Source organism: Aricia agestis, chromosome 15 (assembly GCF_905147365.1).
Source record: "Aricia agestis chromosome 15, ilAriAges1.1, whole genome shotgun sequence".
Lineage (NCBI taxonomy): Eukaryota > Metazoa > Arthropoda > Insecta > Lepidoptera > Lycaenidae > Aricia > Aricia agestis.
The window spans coordinates 6,360,589-6,382,966 of NC_056420.1; the positions used below are offsets into that span (position 1 = coordinate 6,360,589).

At 36.3% G+C, this 22,378-nt stretch overlaps 1 protein-coding gene across 1 annotated transcript in view; it reads left to right on the plus strand.

Annotated features, from left to right (window-relative positions):
* LOC121734135 (gonadotropin-releasing hormone receptor) overlaps window positions 1-22,378 on the plus strand; it is an 83,834-nt gene that overhangs the window by 55,925 nt on the left and 5,531 nt on the right. Inside the window, exon 5 of the mRNA XM_042124561.1 lies at window positions 10,840-10,961. Coding sequence (XP_041980495.1) covers window positions 10,840-10,961 — 122 coding nt within the window. The remainder of the gene's footprint in view (window positions 1-10,839; window positions 10,962-22,378) is intronic.

The following is a 22,378-nucleotide window of genomic DNA, read 5'->3' on the forward strand; positions in this document are numbered from 1 at the left end:
AATCTCAATATGTTTAATCAATTAAAACTTTAATCTTGATCTCAATGATTACGAACAAATTAAATATTTAAGCAGAATTAAGTGGCTATATTCTCATTAATGAAGCTAACAGTACAATATTACTTACTACGTCTATTTAAATATTTTCTCTCCACTCCTACTGGAGTGGAGAGAAAATATTACTCATGGTAGAGCTATAACTGCTCTACCATGAGTTTAAAGCTATAATACTTATCGATACTCGATATCGACTACGTAAATATTTAATATGGAGATTTTAGTTCCGTAAGTAACCTCTAGAGGCGCTGTAAAATTTGCCATACTAAAAATTTTTTTTTTTGCACATTGGATTTCGTAGAGAGCGGACGAGCTCTGTGCTGTGTCGAATTTCGGGTGTTTTTTTTTTTTCTTGAGCTGATAGCTGTCGTACCAGTTGTGAATACTCAAGACTTTGGAGCCCCCAGCTGTGGAGCCCTGTTCCTAGAGTCTTCGCCCCTTCAGGTGGACTTTGGATGTGAGTGTGTCTGGAGTTGTGTTAGTTTGCAGTTTTGTGAATTTTGCAAGATCGGCCTACCGGTTGGATTTGAACCCGGTGCATCTGCGCGTTGAGTGTGTGCTTGTACCACTCAACCACGGAGACGTGAGCCGCTGCATCAAATTTTACGTTCTGATTCGTACTGGGACTGTCATAACATACCGAAACATTGATTACGTCTGACATGAAATGCCACGGATGCGAAAATATTTTAATCAAAAACAGAATTTTGAAATGCAATGGTTGTCAGTATAAATACTGCTACGAGTGTCTAAACGTGACTGTGAAATCAAATAAACAGCTAAATGAGGCACAATTGGCTTCAATAAGATGTCCATTTTGTGAAAACGTGACTAGGCGTAAGAATAATGACGACGACACTCCAGTGCGCCAAAACCGAAAACACAATCGTGGCGGGACGTCATGGGATGCATCGTTTAGTCACGTTTCAGCTGAACCGAGTGTTGCTATGAAGTTTTCAACAGGCACTGTAAAAAGTAATGAGCCAGTCACCTTAGAAAATATTAGCAAACTTATGGATCAGAAGCTTTCCCTAGATTCGCCTTTTATGGCTAACTTACGAACCGTGCTCCTGAAAGACATGAAGAATATGGTTTCAGAGGAGGTTGGAAATGCCATACAGGCAGTAAAAGCTGATTTCACGACAACTACGGATTTCATTACCATGGAACAAAATGATATGAAAAGGGATATAGCTGACAAAAATGGTCGCATCAAGGAGTTGGAATCTGAATTATTTAAAACCCAAAACTCACTGACGAAGCTTCAACACCGTCTATCTTCTATTGAAAAGTTGTCTCGCGACCTTAACCTCGAAATACATGAGGTACCTGAAAATAAGTCTGAGAATCTGATAGCACTTTTTAAGGGCCTCTGCCAGTGTTTGGATGTCGTAGTATCGGAAAGTGATGTCAAGATATGTCGGCGTGTATCGAAGATGGACCCTAGTTCTAAGAGACCTCGTAACATTCTGGTCACCCTCTCATCGCAGCGCCTACGTGACACCCTAATATCAGCGGCCACTCGCTTTAATAAAACCCACCCTAATGACAAGTTGTCCACCTCGCACATTGGTCTGTCAGGTACTAGTCGTAGGATATTTCTATCTGAGCACTTGTCACCTGAGACCAAAGAAATTCATAGTCTAGCCCGAAAGTTTTGTAAAGATAATAACTATAAGTATGTATGGGTTCGTTTTGGTAACATCTATATCCGTAAAAATGAAACGAGCCCGGCTATTTTTGTTAAGAATTCTGAAACACTGAACAAGTTAAACTAAATTTGTTTCTTTGCAATATTCGGTTTTAATATTTAATTTTAAGTATTTTTTGTCATGTTCAATATTTATTATCAAAATGTGAATCGGATAAGAAGCAAACTGTCTCAATTTCGCTTTAACCTCTTAAATTGTGATTATGACATCATATGTTTGACGGAAACGAACTTGAACAAAAATGTATTCGATAGTGAAATTATAGACACCCGCTACAATGTATTTAGGAGAGATAGAGATGAGACTGCATCGAATAAAATTGAAGGTGGGGGAGTTTTGATAGCAGTACACAAAAGATATCATGTCATATGTCCAAAATCATGGGAAAGTGATATGGAGGATGTCTGGGTAACACTTTTGCCTCAATCTTATAAAAGCGCGCGCTTCAGTTTATGCGTTTGCTATTTACCGCCTGATTTAAATCACAACCAGCTCGAGCACTTTTATAGTAACTGTCAAAATATAATACTCAATTGCTTTCCTACTGATAACTTCCTTATTGTTGGTGATTTTAATACGCCCGATTATTACTCAGCTTGCTTAAATAACACAGACGCTTCCAAAGTATTGCTTACACGTAATAAAAAACTTCTTTTACTTAATGAATTTTTATCACTGTGCAACCTGAAGCAATACAACAAAGTTCTAAATGTTAATGGTCGTCTTCTCGACTTAACCTTATCTAATGTGAATAATTTTATTAAGAGTGTCAGTGAAACAACAGCATTAGTCGTACAGGACAAGCATCATCCCGCGCTGTTAATAAATGCATATCTGGATGGAGTCTCTAGAGAACTTCGTAGATGTCTTGCAGAACGACTAAATTTTAAGCAAAGTGATATCATAAACATTAAATTAGAATTAAAATCAGTTAATTGGTAAGACATTTTGTGTTCCAATGATATTAACATTTGCACAGATGCCTTTTATGACACCTTATTTAATATAATTAAAAAACACACCCCGTCAGTCTCTCATAAATGTTCGTCTTATCCTATTTGGTACAGTAGAGCTCTCATTAAATGTAACCAAGAAAAGAACAAATTCCATAAGCTTTTTAAAAAATATGGCAATCCTAGAGATTATGATGCTTTTTCATTACTGAGGCACAGATGTAAAACTCTTACTAAGCTCTGTTATGAAAAGTATATATCGGTTACTGAGGACTCTCTCAAAACTGATATAAAAACATTTTGGCGTTTTGTCAATAGCAGGAGAGGTCAAATTTCAATTCCAGACACGATGAAGTTTGATGGGAAAACGTCATCGAATGGTCAAGAGGTATGTGATCTCTTCTCCAATTTTTTTTCCTCTGTCTTTGATATAGAATCTGGATCGAGAATAGATGAAAACTATATTAATCAGCCAGCCTTGAAAACCAATTGTTTCCCAAACACGTTGTCCCATTTATCAATTGACCTTAAAGATGTAATAATGAAAATAAAAAAATTAGATTCTAGTAAGGGAGCTGGTCCTGATCTATTACCTCCTTCTTTTATAAAGCTTATTGGAAAAGAGGTATCAGTTCCCTTATCCATAATTTATAATAAATCTCTAGAAAGTGGTATCTTTCCGGACCGGTGGAAAATCGCACATGTTATCCCCATATATAAAAACGGTGATAAGTCAAACTGCGAAAATTACAGGCCCATAAGTATTCTCTCATGTTTTGCGAAATTATTTGAATCCTTAGTTCATTATTACATTTATAATCATATAAAACTACTTATTTCACCCAAGCAGCATGGTTTTGTTAAGGGTCGCTCGACAGTTACTAATTTATTAGAATACAAAAATTATCTTTGTAGAGCGTTCTCTGTGGGAGGTCAAGTAGACTCTATTTACACAGATTTTTCTAAGGCATTTGACAAAGTCAACCATCACCTGCTCTGTGATAAACTAGCGTCTTATGGGATACATGGTAATTTATATAGATGGATATGTTCATACCTTACTAACAGGAGTCAGTTAGTCGCACTCAAGGGTTTTACTTCTTCTTCACCTACTACTGTAACGTCAGGAGTGCCCCAGGGATCTCATCTTGGGCCTCTCCTTTTTGTAATATTTATCAATGACTTGATTAAAATGTTATGCTGTAACTGCCTCTTGTACGCCGATGATTTGAAAATTTTCGCTTTAATATCGAAAACAGAAGACTGCTTAGCTCTTCAAAGAGATATCGACGCCATTTCAAATTGGTGCATTAAAAATCGTATGTACTTAAACACTAATAAGTGTTCAGTTATATCGTTTACCCTAAAATGGAACAAAATTACCTGGAGCTACGCTATTAATGGTCAAACATTAAATCATGTAACTGTGGTTAAGGACTTAGGAATCCTTTTTGATGATAAATTGTCATTTAGGGCACATTATGAATATATTACTAGCAAGGCTAACCAACTCCAGGGATTTGTCTTAAGGAATACAAAGGAGTTTAAAAGGCCTAGTAGTGCCTTATACTTATTTTCCGCTCTTGTAAGAACTACGTTAGAATATGGAAGCCCTATATGGTCCCCTAATTACAAAATACATATAGAGGACATTGAACGTGTCCAGAGAAAATTTCTTAAAATCATTTGCTATCGTCATTTTCCCGGTCGATTAAATTTAAATTACCATGATAGACTTATGCATTTCAAAATAGAGACCCTTGAAAATAGACGCATATTTTTTGACTTATTGTTCTTCTATAAAATTGTGCATAATATTGTTGATTCGTCGGAATTACTATCTGAAATTAGCTTAAATACCAAGTTTAGTGCACGTAGAGCACATCGTACAAATTTATTTGCTTTACAGGTCTACAAGAATAATATTTCTTACTTTAACCCTTTAACACGCATGGCTAGAAAATATAATGAATTAGCTAAAGACAGCTTAAAATTGGACATTTTTGAACACAACCGTAATAAATATATTAAAATCGTCAAAGACATCCTCCATAGCATATTTACCTCTGCAATTTATGAGTGAAATAAGTTACGTCCAAATGTACTGCGTTAAGTTAAAAACCAAAATTTGTGCTAGTTTTATGTTAATATTTTTATGTGTGCACATATTTGTTACGTTGCAATCTAGATCTTACATTTAAATGTATATTAAATTTGTTTAGTTGGGATTGTAATGTGTTTTGTGCATTTAAATAAATAAAAAAAAAATATATATTTACGGTAGTCGGTATCGAGTATCGAAAAATACAATAGCTTTAAACCCATGGTAGAGCTACAGATAAATTTAATATAACTCCACAACACTTGAGGAATTATAGTCAACAATTATACATCTCATTTACGGAGGGTTTAGGTCACATTAAGATACTCGAGCTGAAAAACGGCCTTCTTCATTCATCTCTGAATTATCTAAAAGTTTTATGACAAAATATAAAATTTCATTGAAAATATTTTAAGCAGCTTAATTTCAATTGCTTATTACGATCTTGGTATTAACATTTTTCCAACAAACCATTTTCGTTTTCACTTAATCCCTAAATTATGAAAAGTAATTTGTAATAGCGTGAATACTGTACAAAATTACCAGAGCTTTTGACTTAGTTAATCTCAAAATTATTTCAGTTTTGTATGGAGCGTGGGCTACCCGCGGCCAAGAACAATTCTAACATATATTTATATCTCATCGCCGAAATTATTGGTGTGAATAAAACACATTTTCATTTTTCAAGATGATATGCATAATTTAATAAGTATATTAGCTTATGTTTAGAGCAAAAGCGGGAAGGTAAGGTGGTTTAATAATAGCACAAAATTCCGCTGCTGGTAACCTAACCTAAACCTTTTTTTTCGATGCGCAGGGGAAACCCATCATGGGTCCCCCGGGTCGGGTATGTGCCTCAGTTAAGCTGAAGCACCCGGGGGGTATGTGAGACTCTTACTCACTAAAACCACCTGCGGTTGCCTTCAGCCGTATACGGAGGGATGTCCTGGATCTCTCTAACACAGGACTCCCTCCACGACCGGCCGGTCTACCTCAAAAGGGACCGGACTTCCACCAAAAGTAAGGCAACGCTTAAGCAAACTAAAGCGTTCCCCTCGGCGCCGGGACTAGCTAAGCCGGGCAGGTACCCATCCTGATCCGAAGCCCCGTGGGACGAAAGCTATTGGAGGTTCGCGTAGCGACGCCTCCGCATTCCCGTCCTACGCCGGCGGAGCGGCAGAGAGGTGGGATCGTCCTCTCTGTCCCGCTCCGTGGTCTCTTTCTGCGACATCACAATTTCGCAGAAAGAGACCGCCGCCTGCCAGGCCTCATCGCTCTCGAGCATGCAGCGCACCATGCTCGGGAGCGTGAGGTCCCCGCCTAGCACTGCCACGAGATCGTGGCGCTGTACGGCCCAATGATCGCACACCTCGAGGGTATGCTGGGCCGTGTCCTCCGCTGCGCCGCACTCATGGCAGGCTGGCGTTGGCTCTCTCCTGGCGACCTTACACAGGTACTCACCGAAGCATCCGTGCCCGGTGAGCACCTGCGCAAGGTGGAAGGTGAGGGGTTTCTTCTTGCGGCGCATCCAACCTAACCTAAACCTAACCTAACCTAAACCTAACCCAACCGAGATATCAGACTTCAGACTACATTACGTGTGCGCAGCAGCACAAACTGGTTTTATTGTATTGATTGATTTGGAAGTTTAGAATGATGCATTAGCATTTAGGTAAACATAAATAATAAATAAGTAATAAGCAATATAGTTCTATGCGATCACATTATTCCGCATTTAATTATTTTCTAAACTAAATGAAATACAATAACACGACCAAAGCAAAAGTTGTTCCTAAATATCAGTTCTTTCATTTGACACTAATTTCATCAGTGGCCGCCGATAGCCCAAATGTGCCCATACTCCTTTGCCCATACTCCTTTATGTGATATCAGATTTTTGTCGCATCGCGGTAAATTGAAAAATGTCACAGCAAATTGTATTGAATGTGTAGCAGGATTTAGCTAAAGTGACTTTAGCAATGATGCAGCAGCTTAGAAATCGTTTACTCCACGGTTTGTGCTGACAGTGCCAATTACAAGTTTCTCTACAACAGATTTGGTACTATCTATTGAAAATGTTCACTTCCACTCTGTGGAATCAATGTGATTGGATACAATTTAACTGACTTTTGTTTTTTAATTTTATTAATATTATGACGATAAGATAGTAATCAGCTGTCAGCATATTCGTTAAACATGATTCAGACCAATTTGACGGAGCGCTGGACACAATTCAGATGTAATTTGCTATAAATTTGGCAAAGGTTACCTATATTTGGACTGAATTCTGACGTTGATCGACCAAAAGCACATTCAGACCGACCATTCGATTGTCTGGCTCCACTTTATTATAGCTAGCCGCCGTTGATATATTTTAGACTGAAGCGCCTACGTAAAATATGTAAGGCCGAATTTATTAAGCTGGATAGATATAATTTTCTTGAATTCAGGGCTACTTTATAACACTTCATCTTTACTTTGTTGAGAAAATGTTTAATCAAAACAGGGAATTATAAATTAGAGAAAAAATTAGAAAAAGAAAACACTATTATTATTATTTGTATTTTTTAAATTTACTTTCTCCCTTGCGGGGTGACCACGGCAGTTGCGGGCTTGTGGCCAAACAACTGCATGTAATTGTGAAATTAGGTGATTGATAAAAAATTTCGGACTATTCGGCATGTATTTAGAATGACTGCTTTCTGTAAAGTTATGAATGTGAGTGGATGTATGTTAAGTGTTTTGAGTGATGTGTGTAGTGTTTTAGGAATGATGCCTGTGGTTGAGATGATGATTGGTATGGTTTTGACAGTGTTCACTTTCCACTGCGCTTTGAGTTCTATGGACAGGTCTGTATATTTTGTGAGTTTATTTGTATGTGTGCTAGTGAGATTGTGTGAGTTTGGTATGGCTATATCAATGAGGTAAACTATTTTATTCTGTTTGTCATGGAGAGTAATGTCAGGTCTGTTGTGATGTACGGTCTTGTCTATCAGTATTGTCCTGTCCCAGTAAAGTTTATAGTCTGATGATTCTAGTATTATTTGTGGTGTGTATTTGTAGTATGGTAATTTTTCTGTGATGAGGTTATGTTTGTATGCGAGTATCTGATGTGTGATTGCTGCTACCTGGTCGTGTCTGTGTTTGTAGTCTGTTTGTGTGATGGATGAGCAGGCGCCTGTGATATGTTGTATTGTTTCTGGTTGCTTATGGCAGTGGCGGCAGTGGTCCCTACTCACGTTACGGTCTCTAATAATATGCTTTCTGTAGTTCTTTGTATCTATTACTTGATCCTGTATTGCCAGCATAAAACCTTCCGTCTCAGGGAACAGATCCCTTTGCTTCAACCATGCGTTTGACGCAATTTTGTCAACGGCGTTATTGGTAAGGTCAAGACGGTGCCGGCCATGTAGTGATTTTTGTGCCCATGTTTCGATTTATTATTATTATTATTATTATTTCCTCCAAGTGATTTTTTATTTGTGGCGTATAAGTTTTAACCAATCACAGAGACGAGAGATGGTTTTGGAGTCTTAAAACGCCATTGTATGGTGAATTGCCAACTTTAGTATTACACTCAATAATATTTGGTCCAATGTAGGAGTGGATATACACCGCTGGGAGCTGGGGTTGAAGTTGATTACTACCGCTGCAAATGCTGTTGTGCGTTACTGAAGAAAAGTTATTGGGCTAATACAAACAATTCCTTATGTTGGTTCATTTTATAATGAAAAAAGCTTGTCACAAACTAACAATACTTTTATACGAATACTTCTCTCAACAAGGGTTATCCCGTACATGTACATGATTAAAATATTTCCTTTGAAATAAACTGTTACAACCTCGTCCATTTAACAATACGTTGACATGATAAAATTATCTTGTTGATGAAACTGTTAAAACCATTCTGAGATTTACATGAACAAAGAATAAAAAATCATGAAAATAAATCCAGTCGTCCAGCTTAAGCTCGTAATTAATTAGATGAGCAGAATATTTATAGGCCTTCCCCTTTTTAGGGTTCCGTACCCAAAGGGTAAAAATGGGATCCTATTACTTAGACTTTGTTGTCTGTCCGTCTGTTTGTTTGTCTGTCTGTCTGTCTGTCTCCAGGCTGTAACTCGAGAACCGCTATAGCTAGACTTCGGAAATTTTCACAGATTGTGTATTATCTGTTGCCACTATAACAACAAATACTAAAAATAAAATAAAGGTAATATTTAAGGGGGGCTCCCATACAAGACACGTAATATTTTTGGCCTTTTTTGCTCGTAATCAATAATGGCTAATCAGCTAGGCACTTGAAATTTTTACCAAATCATTAATCATATTTATATTTTAATAATTAATAATAAAATAAAATAAATATTTAAATCCCATACAAAAAATATAAAAAATCTACTTTCGCTCTTTGGCCGATTATTTAAATAGGTTAGAGTCATTTGTTTGAAATGTATAGGCTCCTGAACTAATGGAACTTAACAGTACTTTATAGTAGTTGATGATGAACGACATATAGTATATACTACTTTTTAACACGCCTTAGCTTGAGCTATATGTATGTAACGGAATCTTTGATTGAACACGATTTCACCATCTCCAGTCGTGTATTTAATTCGAAACGTTGCATACAATATATTAAGAGCCAATGAAAATGACAAATATTGTTTAAAAATTTTGTGAAAATAAATAAATAAATAAAAAAGCATGTACTTTTAGTCCTTTTTTTACCCGACTGCCAGGATATATTTAATATTATATTGCAGGAAATTATGCCAATTCCCGTGAAAATTAATTTTGCGTGTTCAAAGTAGCGGGAAATATTAATAATAATGATATATATGACTGGTCTTACAATGTGCGCTTTTATAATTCTGATATCTGGGCGTCACGTTATGGCGGAAGCCGACTTCCAAGATAAAACGTTGGGTAGGTACGTTAAATGAACTTAAATGCCCTTTTGATTTTACGCACCGTGGACGTTTTGTGCGGTCAGAAGAGTGTAGACGTCGTGATGTCCTCTAATGTGCACGTTAAAAAGTTATCGCTGATGTAAATTTAAAAGCGTCTTCATACATTTTACTTCCCTATGTTATGTTTTACCGCGGACGTCCACGATATTACCGCCACGTCCAAAATTATAAAAGCGAACAATCCGAGTTGATGACGTCATATTATGTTTCATCGTAATAACAAAATAAATAGCCTTCATTATTTCATGGCTTTCATGAATCCTTTGAAATAAATGCTGTAATATAACGTGTATTATATCCATCGTTATTTCATGGCTTTCGTTATATTTAATATGCACAAAAGTAACCAGTTTTATTCAAGCTATCCAATTTTAGACGACGGGTGTGTAAAATTTTCTAGTTTTAATATTCTGACAAGCTAGTTTACGCGAGTTCATGTAGAGACTTGATGAAGCTGAGAATAATATAAACTTGACTAGCGAACCGTACCGAGGAAAAATTAGCTTTACTTAAAATTAACTGTAGACAAATTTGCAATTTAATTATCTCATATTATAATAATGAAAACAACGCTTTTAATGCATTTTAACTTTCGTTCATTTATATTCCGTCAGTATTATAATAAATAATTAATACTAATTACAAACCAAACATTGACAAACATCTATTTCATTTATTCATATTTATTATATATTTTCTTTGTGTGAAAGAGCTATCTCTTATACTAGGTGTACCAAAACTATGATTAATACTTTAGGGTGCGTACAGCCTATCTGTCCCTTATATTATACCTCTAGAGTTCACTGTAAAAATAGCAGCACTGAAAGAACATTTCTTTGTGACTTGTGTGGGCAAGCTCCTAATTTCACAACAATCTCTATAAAGGGCATCTGCATACACATCCTAAAGTATTATCACTTAGTTTTGTTACACCCTGTATACCAGCTAGTGAAATTTCCAATGTGTTAGTTTTCCTTTTGGCCACGCGCCAAACTGGCCTCGTTAGCGTGTGCAGAAAATTAACAGATTTGCTTTGGTTGCAGCTCACCGAAGACCTGCTCTCTGGGATTTTCTTCTTCGGCATGTCGAACAGTCTGGTCAACCCAGTGATATACGGCGCGTTCCACTTGTGGCCGAAGCGGAAACGCTCGCGACACAGCGACAGGTGAGGGTTTTGATACATACAATCTTGTGGCAGTTGAATAGTCATGCTAAAAAATAATACAACTCAAAATTACAAAAGAGTAAGGCTTTTACTTCAGAGCTGTGTAGCGAGGAATCTAAGAACTAATAGAATTGTTTCATTTGCCTGATCTCACTAAGCGTAGTGATTCTATTGGATGTAGTTTAAGGTTCAATATAATTTTGCGTAGAGAGTTGCCGAGCGAACGGGCTGCTTCACGATTTGAATTCGACTCCGATTCGGAAACTTTACGTATCATTGGTCAATGCTTAGCGCGGCGAGCGTTGATGGGATGTCGGGCGTTGAACTTTCCGAATCCAAGTTTAATTGCGCATCGTGAATCGATACATCGTAACCACATCGCAACCACATCGCAATTGCATCGATGCAATGACAGTGCGCACACACCGCCCGGCCCCCCGCGCTCTTCCCCCCTCCGTTTCTACGTAACCACATCGCAACTACTGGCGACAACGCAACAACGTCAACATTTTGTCGGTACCACAACGCAACTACAAAAAGCTGCAGCGACACCATTCACACGTAACCACTGCTCGACGACATTTTGTCGTTGCGATGTCGTGTGGTTGTGGTACGTGTGGGTTGGCCCTAATATGTGAGACACGTGTTATATATTACATAACATGTGACAAGCAACTTGTTTGATGAACACACTGTACAATCATTTATACGCATCAAATCTACGACTGACGTGCAGACTTTCAATAGAACATAAGGTAAATATAACTACCACATTTGTATAAATCTTAAAATAAATTGTTGGTTTCCAATGATAAGTCCGGCAGTTTTTCCAGCGACAGCAATACAACAGGCGTTTGACATTATATTAAATTAAATTATTGTTCCCTAAAAAAACTCGAATAGAAATCCCGTCTGAGAAATTGTTTGGACTGTCGTAATATTTTTGAATTAGGGACGTAAGCAGATGTAAAAGATTATTGTTTTACTGAGGGCATTAAAATGTCAAAGAAATTCTTGTTGCGTAAAAACTAAAGTGTATGCGTAAATTTTTTCCTCCCGTCAGTGAAATTATTTTTTAAAGTGAATTGGGCGAGACAAAGGCATCTCTTTAACTTTCCTTATCTTAATGTATAATTAACCGGTTTTAAATAAGTTTAGATAAATAAGTGATTTTAACTTCTTGTAATATTTATTAGTTAAATAAGATATTTATGAAACACAAAAAAGATAACGAAAAAATATTTTACAAGACTAACTAGCGTCGTGCTAACTAAAGTCTGAAGTTAAAAATCGTTACCTAGAAATAATAATATAATTTAACGTTTGTTTTGTCATTAAAATTCGCTAAGTGCAAAAGCAATTTAACTTTAAAGTATAAAGACCATCATAATAATATACACCGAGGCGTGTGAATTTGAACTATCCTAATGGGACTACCCTTTTGACCCCTAGATATGATATTATAATCATGGAGAACCTACTACAATAATAGTAAGGGATTTGAGTAAACGGTTATATTATCATCGCCGAAAACCTTTCTCATGCAGTGAATTGGCGTAATGTTAATTCGTTTGAAATTATACTTCGTTGGAAGTATATTTACGGATAATGTATTTTTTTTTATATTTTCTTCGTCAAACGTCTAATTATAGGCCAAGCATTCTATACGCACCAAAAAAATACATTTACTCACTTAACAATGTAAATTATTTTTGTACGTAAAATATTGACACGATGGATTAGAAAAAAGCTTGAAATATACATTTTTTAATTAAATAGGCTTATATGTTGAATGTAAGATTCAATTTTTTACATGAAAATTAAGCAGAATATGGATTTTTTGCTTCCGGGCCGCAAAAAATGCTACGCTTTGGTAACTCGTAGAATCAAAACATTCGGGTGTTTTACTCTCGCATTCATAATATAAATGCCTATTTAGAATTTAAGAAAACCATTTTCTTTCCATTTTTGGGCGTTTTGTACTTGCGATCAGAAAATGTCTCATTGTAACACACCTCCTGGAAACCTGCACCCTCTCCTGCAAACCAAAGGTCTTCCTTCTTGGCCACGGGAGCTCTACCTGTTAACAAGAATAACATGAATAATGTTTCGAATTTCATATTTTCTACAATTTTACCTTCTCTTAGTCGTTAACGCAGAGCGCTTTAAGTCTAGCGTGAATTCTAAGAAGTAAGAATGTTTTATTAAGAATTCTTTCTATGAAATTGCTTTGATTCGTAACTAGAAACCATAAAGTTATGTTATTTTGATAAAATATATTTTATTTTATCTCGACCCTTTTCTTGTATTGTTATTTTCTTTGCGAACGTTTTTTATAAAAGGTTTATCTTAACTTTGATCAGGATTTCAAGTCAATGTTTTAGTTTATTTGGTTTTATTAGGGTTCCGTACCCAAAGGGTAAAAACGGGACTCTATTTAAATAAAATTTAAAATCTTAATTATATTTGTTATTTACTAATTAATACTAAAATTAAAATAAAATAAACATTTAAAGGAGCCCCCATACAAAAAACACTATTTTTGCCTATTTTTGCTCTATAACGGTACGGAACCCTTCGTGCGCGAGTACGACTCGCACTTGGCCGATTATTTTTAGGGCTTTTAATAGGGTTCTACTACACTTTTCGTTTATATTGTTTACTCGATATTTTAACTTATACTTGTCTATGTAATAACGGCATTAGATTTTTATAATGAGATATCATAATGGAACAATAAAAATCTATGAACAAATACAACATAAAACTGCGATGACTCGCGGCGATCTCAATCCGTTTTCATGGGTGGATAGATTTATTTATTTATTTGGTCGATCCTACCCACACAATCCTTGGATTCCTTTTAATCTCGACCACCCGTGCGGAAACTCTTGACGGAGATACCACATCCTTGTCACTTGACTCTAATAGAAAATATAGGGTTACCCAACATTATTGATATATTGCCTTACAAGTTTTTATATGCATCGCGGAAGAACTTTGTTCGATAGCTATAATAAAAATTACGTTTTTTTAATGAAATAAGGGGGCAAACGAGCAAACGGGTCACCTGATGGAAAGCAACTTCCGTCGCCCATGGACACTCGCAGCATCAGAAGAGCTGCAAGTGCGTTGCCGGCCTTTTATGAGGGAATAGGATAATAGGGGAGGGTAGGGATGGGAAGGTAAGGGAATAGGGGAGGGTAGGGAAGGGAAGGTAAGGGAATAGGGGAGGGTAGGGAAGGGAATGTAAGGGAATAGGGGAGGGTAGGGAAGGGAAGGTAAGGGAATAGGGGAGGGTAGGGAAGGGAAGGTAAGGGAATAGGGGAGGGTAGGGAAGGGAATAGGGTCAGGGGATTAGGCCTCCGGTAAACTCACTCACTTGGCGAAACACAGCGCAAGCGCTGTTTCACGCCAGTTTTCTGTGAGTACGTGGTATTTCTCCAGTCGAGCCGGCCTATTCGTGCCGAAGCATGGCTCTCCTGCGTTTTTGGAAGTGGTTCCATAACATAGGTTGCTTTAAACTTCATAAATCATAAGTTATCTAGTCTGGACGAGCGAAGCAAGTCCTAGTATATCCCTCTGAATATTTTGTGGAACAATTTACGGAAAAACTATCACACCTGATAATTTGTGCTTTAACATAGTAATTTTTATTTATATTAATTATTATGTAGATGTGTTATTATCTGTCAATCAAGGTGTGACGACGCGAACCTTCACAAAGCTCGTCTTTAGGCTAGAGGTAAATAAATATTAGGTTAATTTGTTTAAAAGAATCGACTATTCTATGTAACTTTAAAAGCTCATAAGAAAAAAAATACAAAAATTATCAAGCTAAAATTTCGGAAACATATATTTTTTTAAGTAGTATCTTTATTTTATTTTTAAAAATCTGCTAATATTTGAACTTGCCGTCATTCCAATTATTTTATGCAATATAAATGCAGCTATTTGTTATTTGAATTTATTTTATCGAAAAAGTTAGATTTATTTTTTATTAAATTTAAACTGTATCAGTTTTAAAAGGAAGAAGATATAATATATTATATTCTATTACAATTAATTATATTATTTCAACGAGCTTTTGCCCGCGGCTTCACTCGCGTTAAGAAGTATTAGTTTGTAACTTTCATCCCCTATTTTAACCCTCTGGAGGTGGAATTGATCAAAATCCTTTCTTAGCGGATGCCTACGTCATAACATCTACCTGAATGCCAAATTTCAGCCCAATCCGTCCAGTGGTTTGGGCTGTGCGTTGATAGATCACTATGTCAATCAGTGCGAACCTATACAATGTGTAACAAAAATAAGTGATAATACTTTTTAGGGTGTGTACGTTGTAGAGAGTTCACTGTGAAAGTAGCTGCGCTGAAAGACGAATTTTTTTTTTCACTTTTGTATGGGCAAGGGCCCAAGCGTCACGAGAAAAAAAAATTTTGGTCTTTCAGCGCTGCTACTTTCACAGTGAACTCTCAACAAGAAACACGTACACACCCTAAAGTATTATCACTTATTTTTGTTACACACTGTATACAAAGATAATCTGATGTATATCTTTGTATATAGGTTTTTCGCACAACTCCATACAAAGGATATGGGCGAAAAGCCCATAGACGGCCCCAAATTACATAAATAAACAAATTTATTATCTTCTATTAAGTTTTGAACCTTGTGTACCTAATACCACGTGTACGGCTGAACAGGGTCACCTAAATGCATGAAGCGATCTTCGCATTTCCCTGAGTTTAGCACGCAAACGTGGCTGAATAATTTATCATGATGAACTGTAAGAGGAGAGTTTACCTGAAGAAATACCACGGTCTCATAGAAAATCAATAGTAAAGTTTGTGTTTTACATCACAAAGTTGGGTTACGAAGGTTTTGTTGGTAATTACCACGCCATATATTAAGTCAAAAGAAAGGAAGAAGAATAGTTTTTATCGTGGAAAATGGTTTCTGAGCGATAAAAGAAAAAGAGTTGCAATTTGCAAACGAATTTTTTTGCATAAATGGAGCCTTTAGGGCCGGAAAAATGAATTGAAATAAAAAAAAAAACTGTGGATTTTGACGTCAGATACATTAGCCAGATGATGAAGTAGATAAATTACAAAGTTTGTTCAAATTTTAGGGGAAAAAATGAGATATTGTCCTTATGTTATAAAATGAAAGTTATCTGGTTCTTCCACTCACTTCTATAATTAAACCAATTAAATCAAAGTTTTAATTAATTAATGTAAGTCCCACTTACCAGCTTTCGTGATTTATGTATTGGCGATCGGACATCGATTGGACGTGAATGATTGGATGTTACTCGTTAGCCTCATTAAAAACAATAATTACTTTCCCCTAATGAGTTTCCCGTTTATAAATAGACGGGATCCTAAAATATAGGACGCGCAATCAATTGAAATAAAATATAAATTGAAGACAGACGCTTTGCGGTCTGAATTGACCCTTAATTCACTTATGCCGTATTTAGCATAAATGGAGGCTTGAGGACCGGAAAATATATGATTTGATGCAAAAAAATGGGATTCTCTGTATAGCCAGATGAAAAAGTAAGTATGTTTGTTTCAATTGTAAGTTAAAAAAATTGTAATTGTCCTTAAGTTATAAAATGTTATACAGGGTGCAATTAAACCTTCCTGCCAAATTTTGATATATTGATCCTTGTATAAAATAAAAATACACGTATTTTTACTTTTATAATCACTCAGCACTAAAATGATGAGAAATAGCTACCGAAAGTTATCCTAAAAATACCAAAATTAATGGACATGACGTATCGCCCGCGCCTGACGCACCCCCGCGCGCGCGGCTCCCCCAGTGTCACCCCCGCGTCATGCCCGCGTCATGCCCGCGTTACCCCCGCTCACACCCACCGCCGCGAGTGACCGTTTTGCAACATGGAAAAAATTTGGCATGAAGGTTTTATTGCACCCTGTATAACATTTTATAACGTCATAATGACAATTACAATTTTTTTCACTTATAATTGAAACAAAAATACTAAATTAAATACTTCATCATCTGGCTATACAGAGAATCCCATTTTTTGCATCAAATATCATATTTACGGTCCTAAAGCCTCCATTTATGCTATACGAACATTTTCAAATTGTTTCTTATCCACTTCGGCCAATTCGGACCGCTACTTCATCCACTAACGTCTTCAATTATGTTGAAAATGACTAGACTAATGTTTTATGTTTCCTTTCCTTGTGAAAATTCTTTACCTTTTTTGCCACGATAAAAACTATCCTAGATATTCCGAAATTGTAAGTCCATACCAAATTAGTTATATCCAAAATAGTTCAGTGGTTAAATTGTGAAGAGGAAAAAGACGAAACAGACGCACGACATACTTTCAAGTTTTTATTATTAGTAGGGATAAGGATTAATGTTATGAATTATAATTCATTATAATGCTTGATCTTATTACTTAAACATGTCCACAACGAGGAGTCCACACCGCCGTTTTTCCATACAAACGTTGTCCCCTGTTTCCTCCCTGGATAATGCCGGTAGAGTTATGATTTTGTTCCTGAATATCTATGACCACTATTAGCATGTCCCTATGTTTTCTTTTTTTCATAATTTTATTATTAAAAAAGATAAGAACGTCCAAAAACCCAAAAAATTGCCAGATTTTCCTCTGTGTTCAAACACCCAGAAAACAAAACTGGCTAATATATACAAAAAAAAAAAACATAGGAACACAGCTCAAGCCTTTTTTTAATTCTTAATAAAAAAAATACTTTAATCGGTTAAGTTTTGGAGAAGGAATCAGCGGACAACGAATCGAAGATTTTCTGTTCTTTTATTATAACTTATGTCGTGTTTTCTCTATCGCGCTCTGCGGCGGGAGATTTGAGGTTGGTGAGACAGCAATACATTTTCAAATACCTATTTTTAATTTCTCTCTAAAGAGACACAGTGTACATAAAAGGTCAAAAAGATAACAAAACAGCAAAATTACTTTGAGATTAGCGAACATTTACGTAAGGTCTGTAAACTCTTACAATAAAATTAGCGTGTTCACAGAATATAAAAGAGAAAATCATATCTGAAATTAAATCGCGGTGTAGGCAAGATAAGTTCACTTTGACTTGCATTTCAATTTCTGAAAAATGTTTTTGTTGGGGAAAAAAAAGGGAGTGCTGTTTTAAGTTGATCCTGCATTATTTAAAAATGTAAAAAAAGATCTCAAAGTGGTTTGTTCATTGAGGTACTATAGACTGGAGAGAGCCTTATATCGGTGTATACTGTATAAGCGTCAAAAGCGTGTAATGTTATGTCCTACTTACTAGGACATAACAGAGGAGTCGGTCGGCATATTTCATGTAATAAAAGTGTTAATAAAGGTTTTTAGTAAATATTTAATGCTAGATATTGTTGAGTTTTGTGGTTCCGCTAAATAATAAACCATAAGAATGGCCAAAGAATGCTTCAAACACGTGGATTTAACATTAAATAGGTACTTACGTAAGTTTTGAACAACGTTTTTTGGGCTTTGCAATCGGTATTTTTGTAAAATAAAAAGATAATTTATAGGTTTATTAACCCCTTATTCGTGGTATTTAAGGCATTAGTGCTAATAATGTCACATCAATTAAGAATTTGGCTATAAAAATTGCATAGTGTGTGTTTACGGATTCTCATCATTTGAACTATAGTTTATCGATATCATGAACTAATTGACTTTCTTTCCTGTATCATAATGTACTTCGAAATGATCGACAAATAAAAATATTCAAGAAAATAAACGCACACTACTTGTGTGAAAATAAGCACAAAATGGCGTGGCGATTACGGGCTAAGACTACATCTATACTATAATACTTTATCTATGGGTTTGCTACTCATTTCTTAAGGGCACGTACTACCTGGCACTAGCACCCTCAATTTAAATCAATTTCTAGAAAATCCGCTTTGAAAATATAAGATCAAGAGAAAATATAAGCACTAGATAATTGCGATGCAGTTTTCTTAAAATTAAATTATGGGTGGTGCTAATGCCAGAGAGTACGCGCGCCAAGGTGCCTCGCGTCCCTCGAGGATTTTTCTAGGGTTTACAAGTTTTGATACTCAATATTTTTTTATGAAATAATGGGGTAAACGAGCAAACGGGTTACCTGATGGAAAGCAACTTCCGTCACCCATGGACACTCGCAGCATCAGAAGAGCTGCAGGTGCGTTGCCGGCCTTTTAAGAGGGAATAGGGTAATAGGGGAGGGATGGGAAGGGAAGGGAATAGGGGAGGATAGGGAAGGGAATTGGGCCTCCGGTAAACTCACTCACTCGGCGAAACACAGCGCAAGCGCTGTTTCACGCCGGTTTTCTATGAGAACGTGGTCTCTCTCCGGTCGAGCCGGCCCATTCGTGCCGAAGCATGGCTCTCCCACGTATAAATAAGTAAGGTGCGTCGGATGGACCATTATTTTCCAAATAAAAATTCCCCCTATTAGGGGAGGGTAGGGAAGGGAAGGGAATAGGGGAGGGTAAGGAAGGGACTAGGGTAGGGGATTGGTCCTCCGGTAAACTCACTCACTCACTTTTCTGTGAGAACGTGGTATTTCTCCAGTCGAGCCGGCCCATTCGTGCCGAAGTATGGCATGGCTCCCACGTATAAATAAAATTTTGAATATCAAAAAATAAAAAAAATTCTTTCCCTCAACAAAATCTTCTATGTATTTCTTTGAAATACCCTATATATTTCTTTGATATACCCTACCACAGCTATCAACACGAAGCTAGCGACACTTTTCATAGAAATACATAGAAACCAGTAGTGTCGCGACGACACGTCATCTGTCGCCGCTTCATGTAGCCGGCTTCCAACTTGTATCTTTAAGGGCGAAACCGCCAATTTTTGCTGATTTTACAATTATTTTTCTCCGCCCTTTGTATTTCAAAAAGTATTGTGTTTAGAAAAATGATTCTAACGAAGAAAACAAAGTACTCAAGCTTGCATTAGAAATATTTGAGTTCCAATAATAGTCTAAAAATATATTTACAATTAAACATAAAAAAGGTAGGAAAATAGCTTAAAATATACAATCCGCCGTTGAAGAGGTGCACTTTAACTGTCGCTGTAGCAGTAAGTATGACAGATTTGAAGAAAAATCGGATATATTATGAATACTTAAATATAAATGGACTCATCTAATTCTTATACTATTTTAAGATAAATTTCTTTATAAACTTTTTAAATTCAAATGAATCGTTAGAAACATCAATTCTACCCCACATTTTAACCTCATCAATAATACCGATTTCTTGTTATCGTTGGGTGTTAGGCAAGGTAAAATTGGGAGATGGCAACGCTGAGTTTTACGTATTCTATGGAAAATCTCGTAATATTATCCGCCATTTCTCGACAGGTGCCTTACTCCCGAAACTGATATCAACTTGATACGAGTCTGATTTCGATTTCGTTTTTGATGTCATTGTAACGCGTAGGAATTCCGGAACAAAATCGTATCAAAATCGAGATGTTGCCATGGCGTCTTGTCAACGTCGTTATGGCAACGTTGTATTGTTATTTAAAATTATTAGAAGGTTACGAAAAATATGAAATACTGGCTGTTGCCCGCGACTTCGTCCGCGTCAACATAGTATAATAATAAAAATGGATAGTCCGCTAACAAATATGAAAAAAGTCGATCCGCAGCACGAGTCGTGCGCTATTTTAGATGTCTAAAGCAAGTCTAAAGTGTCAAAAACCGTTGAAATCGAAAATCGAAATCGATATCAGTTTCGGGAGTAAGGCCCCAGATTTGAACCTCAGTCGGGCTGTGTACACAGTTTTTTCAAAGAAAGTTTTTTTGGGACACAAATGTAAGTGTTACTGTTTCACATAAAACTAACAATACATCATGTAAGTAGTCAAAAGGGCCATGTTTGGGGCTATAATAAAAACCATTATGGATTATTTACAGAGATAAGTTTGATTTTCTCAACGCTATGATAGCGTAGAGGAATAAATTCGCTACAATTTTGGTGCTCCAACGTCACAAGCAGCGTAGATATTCGCCAATTTTCTTTCTTTCGCAAAATTTTTCTGCGTCTTAACAGCAAAAATTGGCCACCTCACCCTTAATTATTATCAATCAAAGATTAAATTTGATCGTCAATGGGGTCTACAATACTTTTTAATTTTGGAACTACCTATATTAAATTGCATATTTCATATTGCATATTTCTGGGCAGTAAATTCGAGTCTAAATATTATAAGTTATTTCTAAATTGCGGCCGAAATACGATCTTCCTTTAATATTAAATATAGATCAAAATTCTGTCCTAAGCTATTCTAAAGATTATGGGTTGTGAATGTGGTATTATATACCACATTCACAACCCATAATCTTTAGAATGTAGTTTATCAAAGACCTTAAAAGTTATAACTTTTAAGGTCTTTGATAAACTACACAACATAATATAAAAGCCATCAATTTTGCCATTTTATACGAAAAATGTGACCCGAATTTGGTAGGTTTGTAATACAATAAGCGAAGTTTAAGATAATATGAAAATAAAAGGATTTTCATTTTATATTAAAACGTGCTTACCTGAAGCGTAAAAGAGGTAATAAAATCTTCGTCAAGGATTGTTAATACGTGATCTCATACGAATGTGTCGAGAGCTCAGGGAAAAAATGTGAATTTTAATGAAGAATTTATACGAAATTCCGTAATACAAAATGGGCTTATCAAAGGAGTTGTCAGAAAGGACTTTATTAGAGCAAGCGGAAGAGATTTCTCATTTGCTGAAAATTACCTCGCGATTTCCATACAAATTTCTTGGGGTGCTTCTTGTGGCTTGTCATTAAGATTGGCCCATGATGAAGCAAACCTTATATAAAGTTCACTATAAAGATGTAGAGGGGATATTCGTGTATAGCTGTGTCCACACTGTGCCTTTTTCTGATCGTCAAGGGCATGCGTTATAGCGCAGTCAACAGCGAACATGAGGCATGCCCGCGACGCATGCCCTCTGACCATATCCAAAACTATTTATAAAAATTACAATATTGGCGTTGCATTCCTTGACGCATTCAATTATTGAATGCGCCAATATGAAATTTGATGACGAAAGTTGAAGATGAAAGTGCACAGTGTGGACATAGCTTATGATTGCCCAAGATTGTCAATTGTGCATGCTACATGTGGCATCTCCACGTTGGTATAGGATGAAATAATACATTTGATCACAAATGTGTAGAGAAGCATATACAAGGTGCAAAAAAACTAAGTGATAATACTATTGGATCTGTCCGTGTCCCTTGTATAAAGTTCACTGTGAAAGTAGCAGCGCTGTATTGAGTCCTAGTATTGAGTAGGGGATTTATGTTGCCTGTGCTCCCTCGGTAAGTTTCCCTGGTTTGTCGCTATATGGCACCACGTGTCCGTATA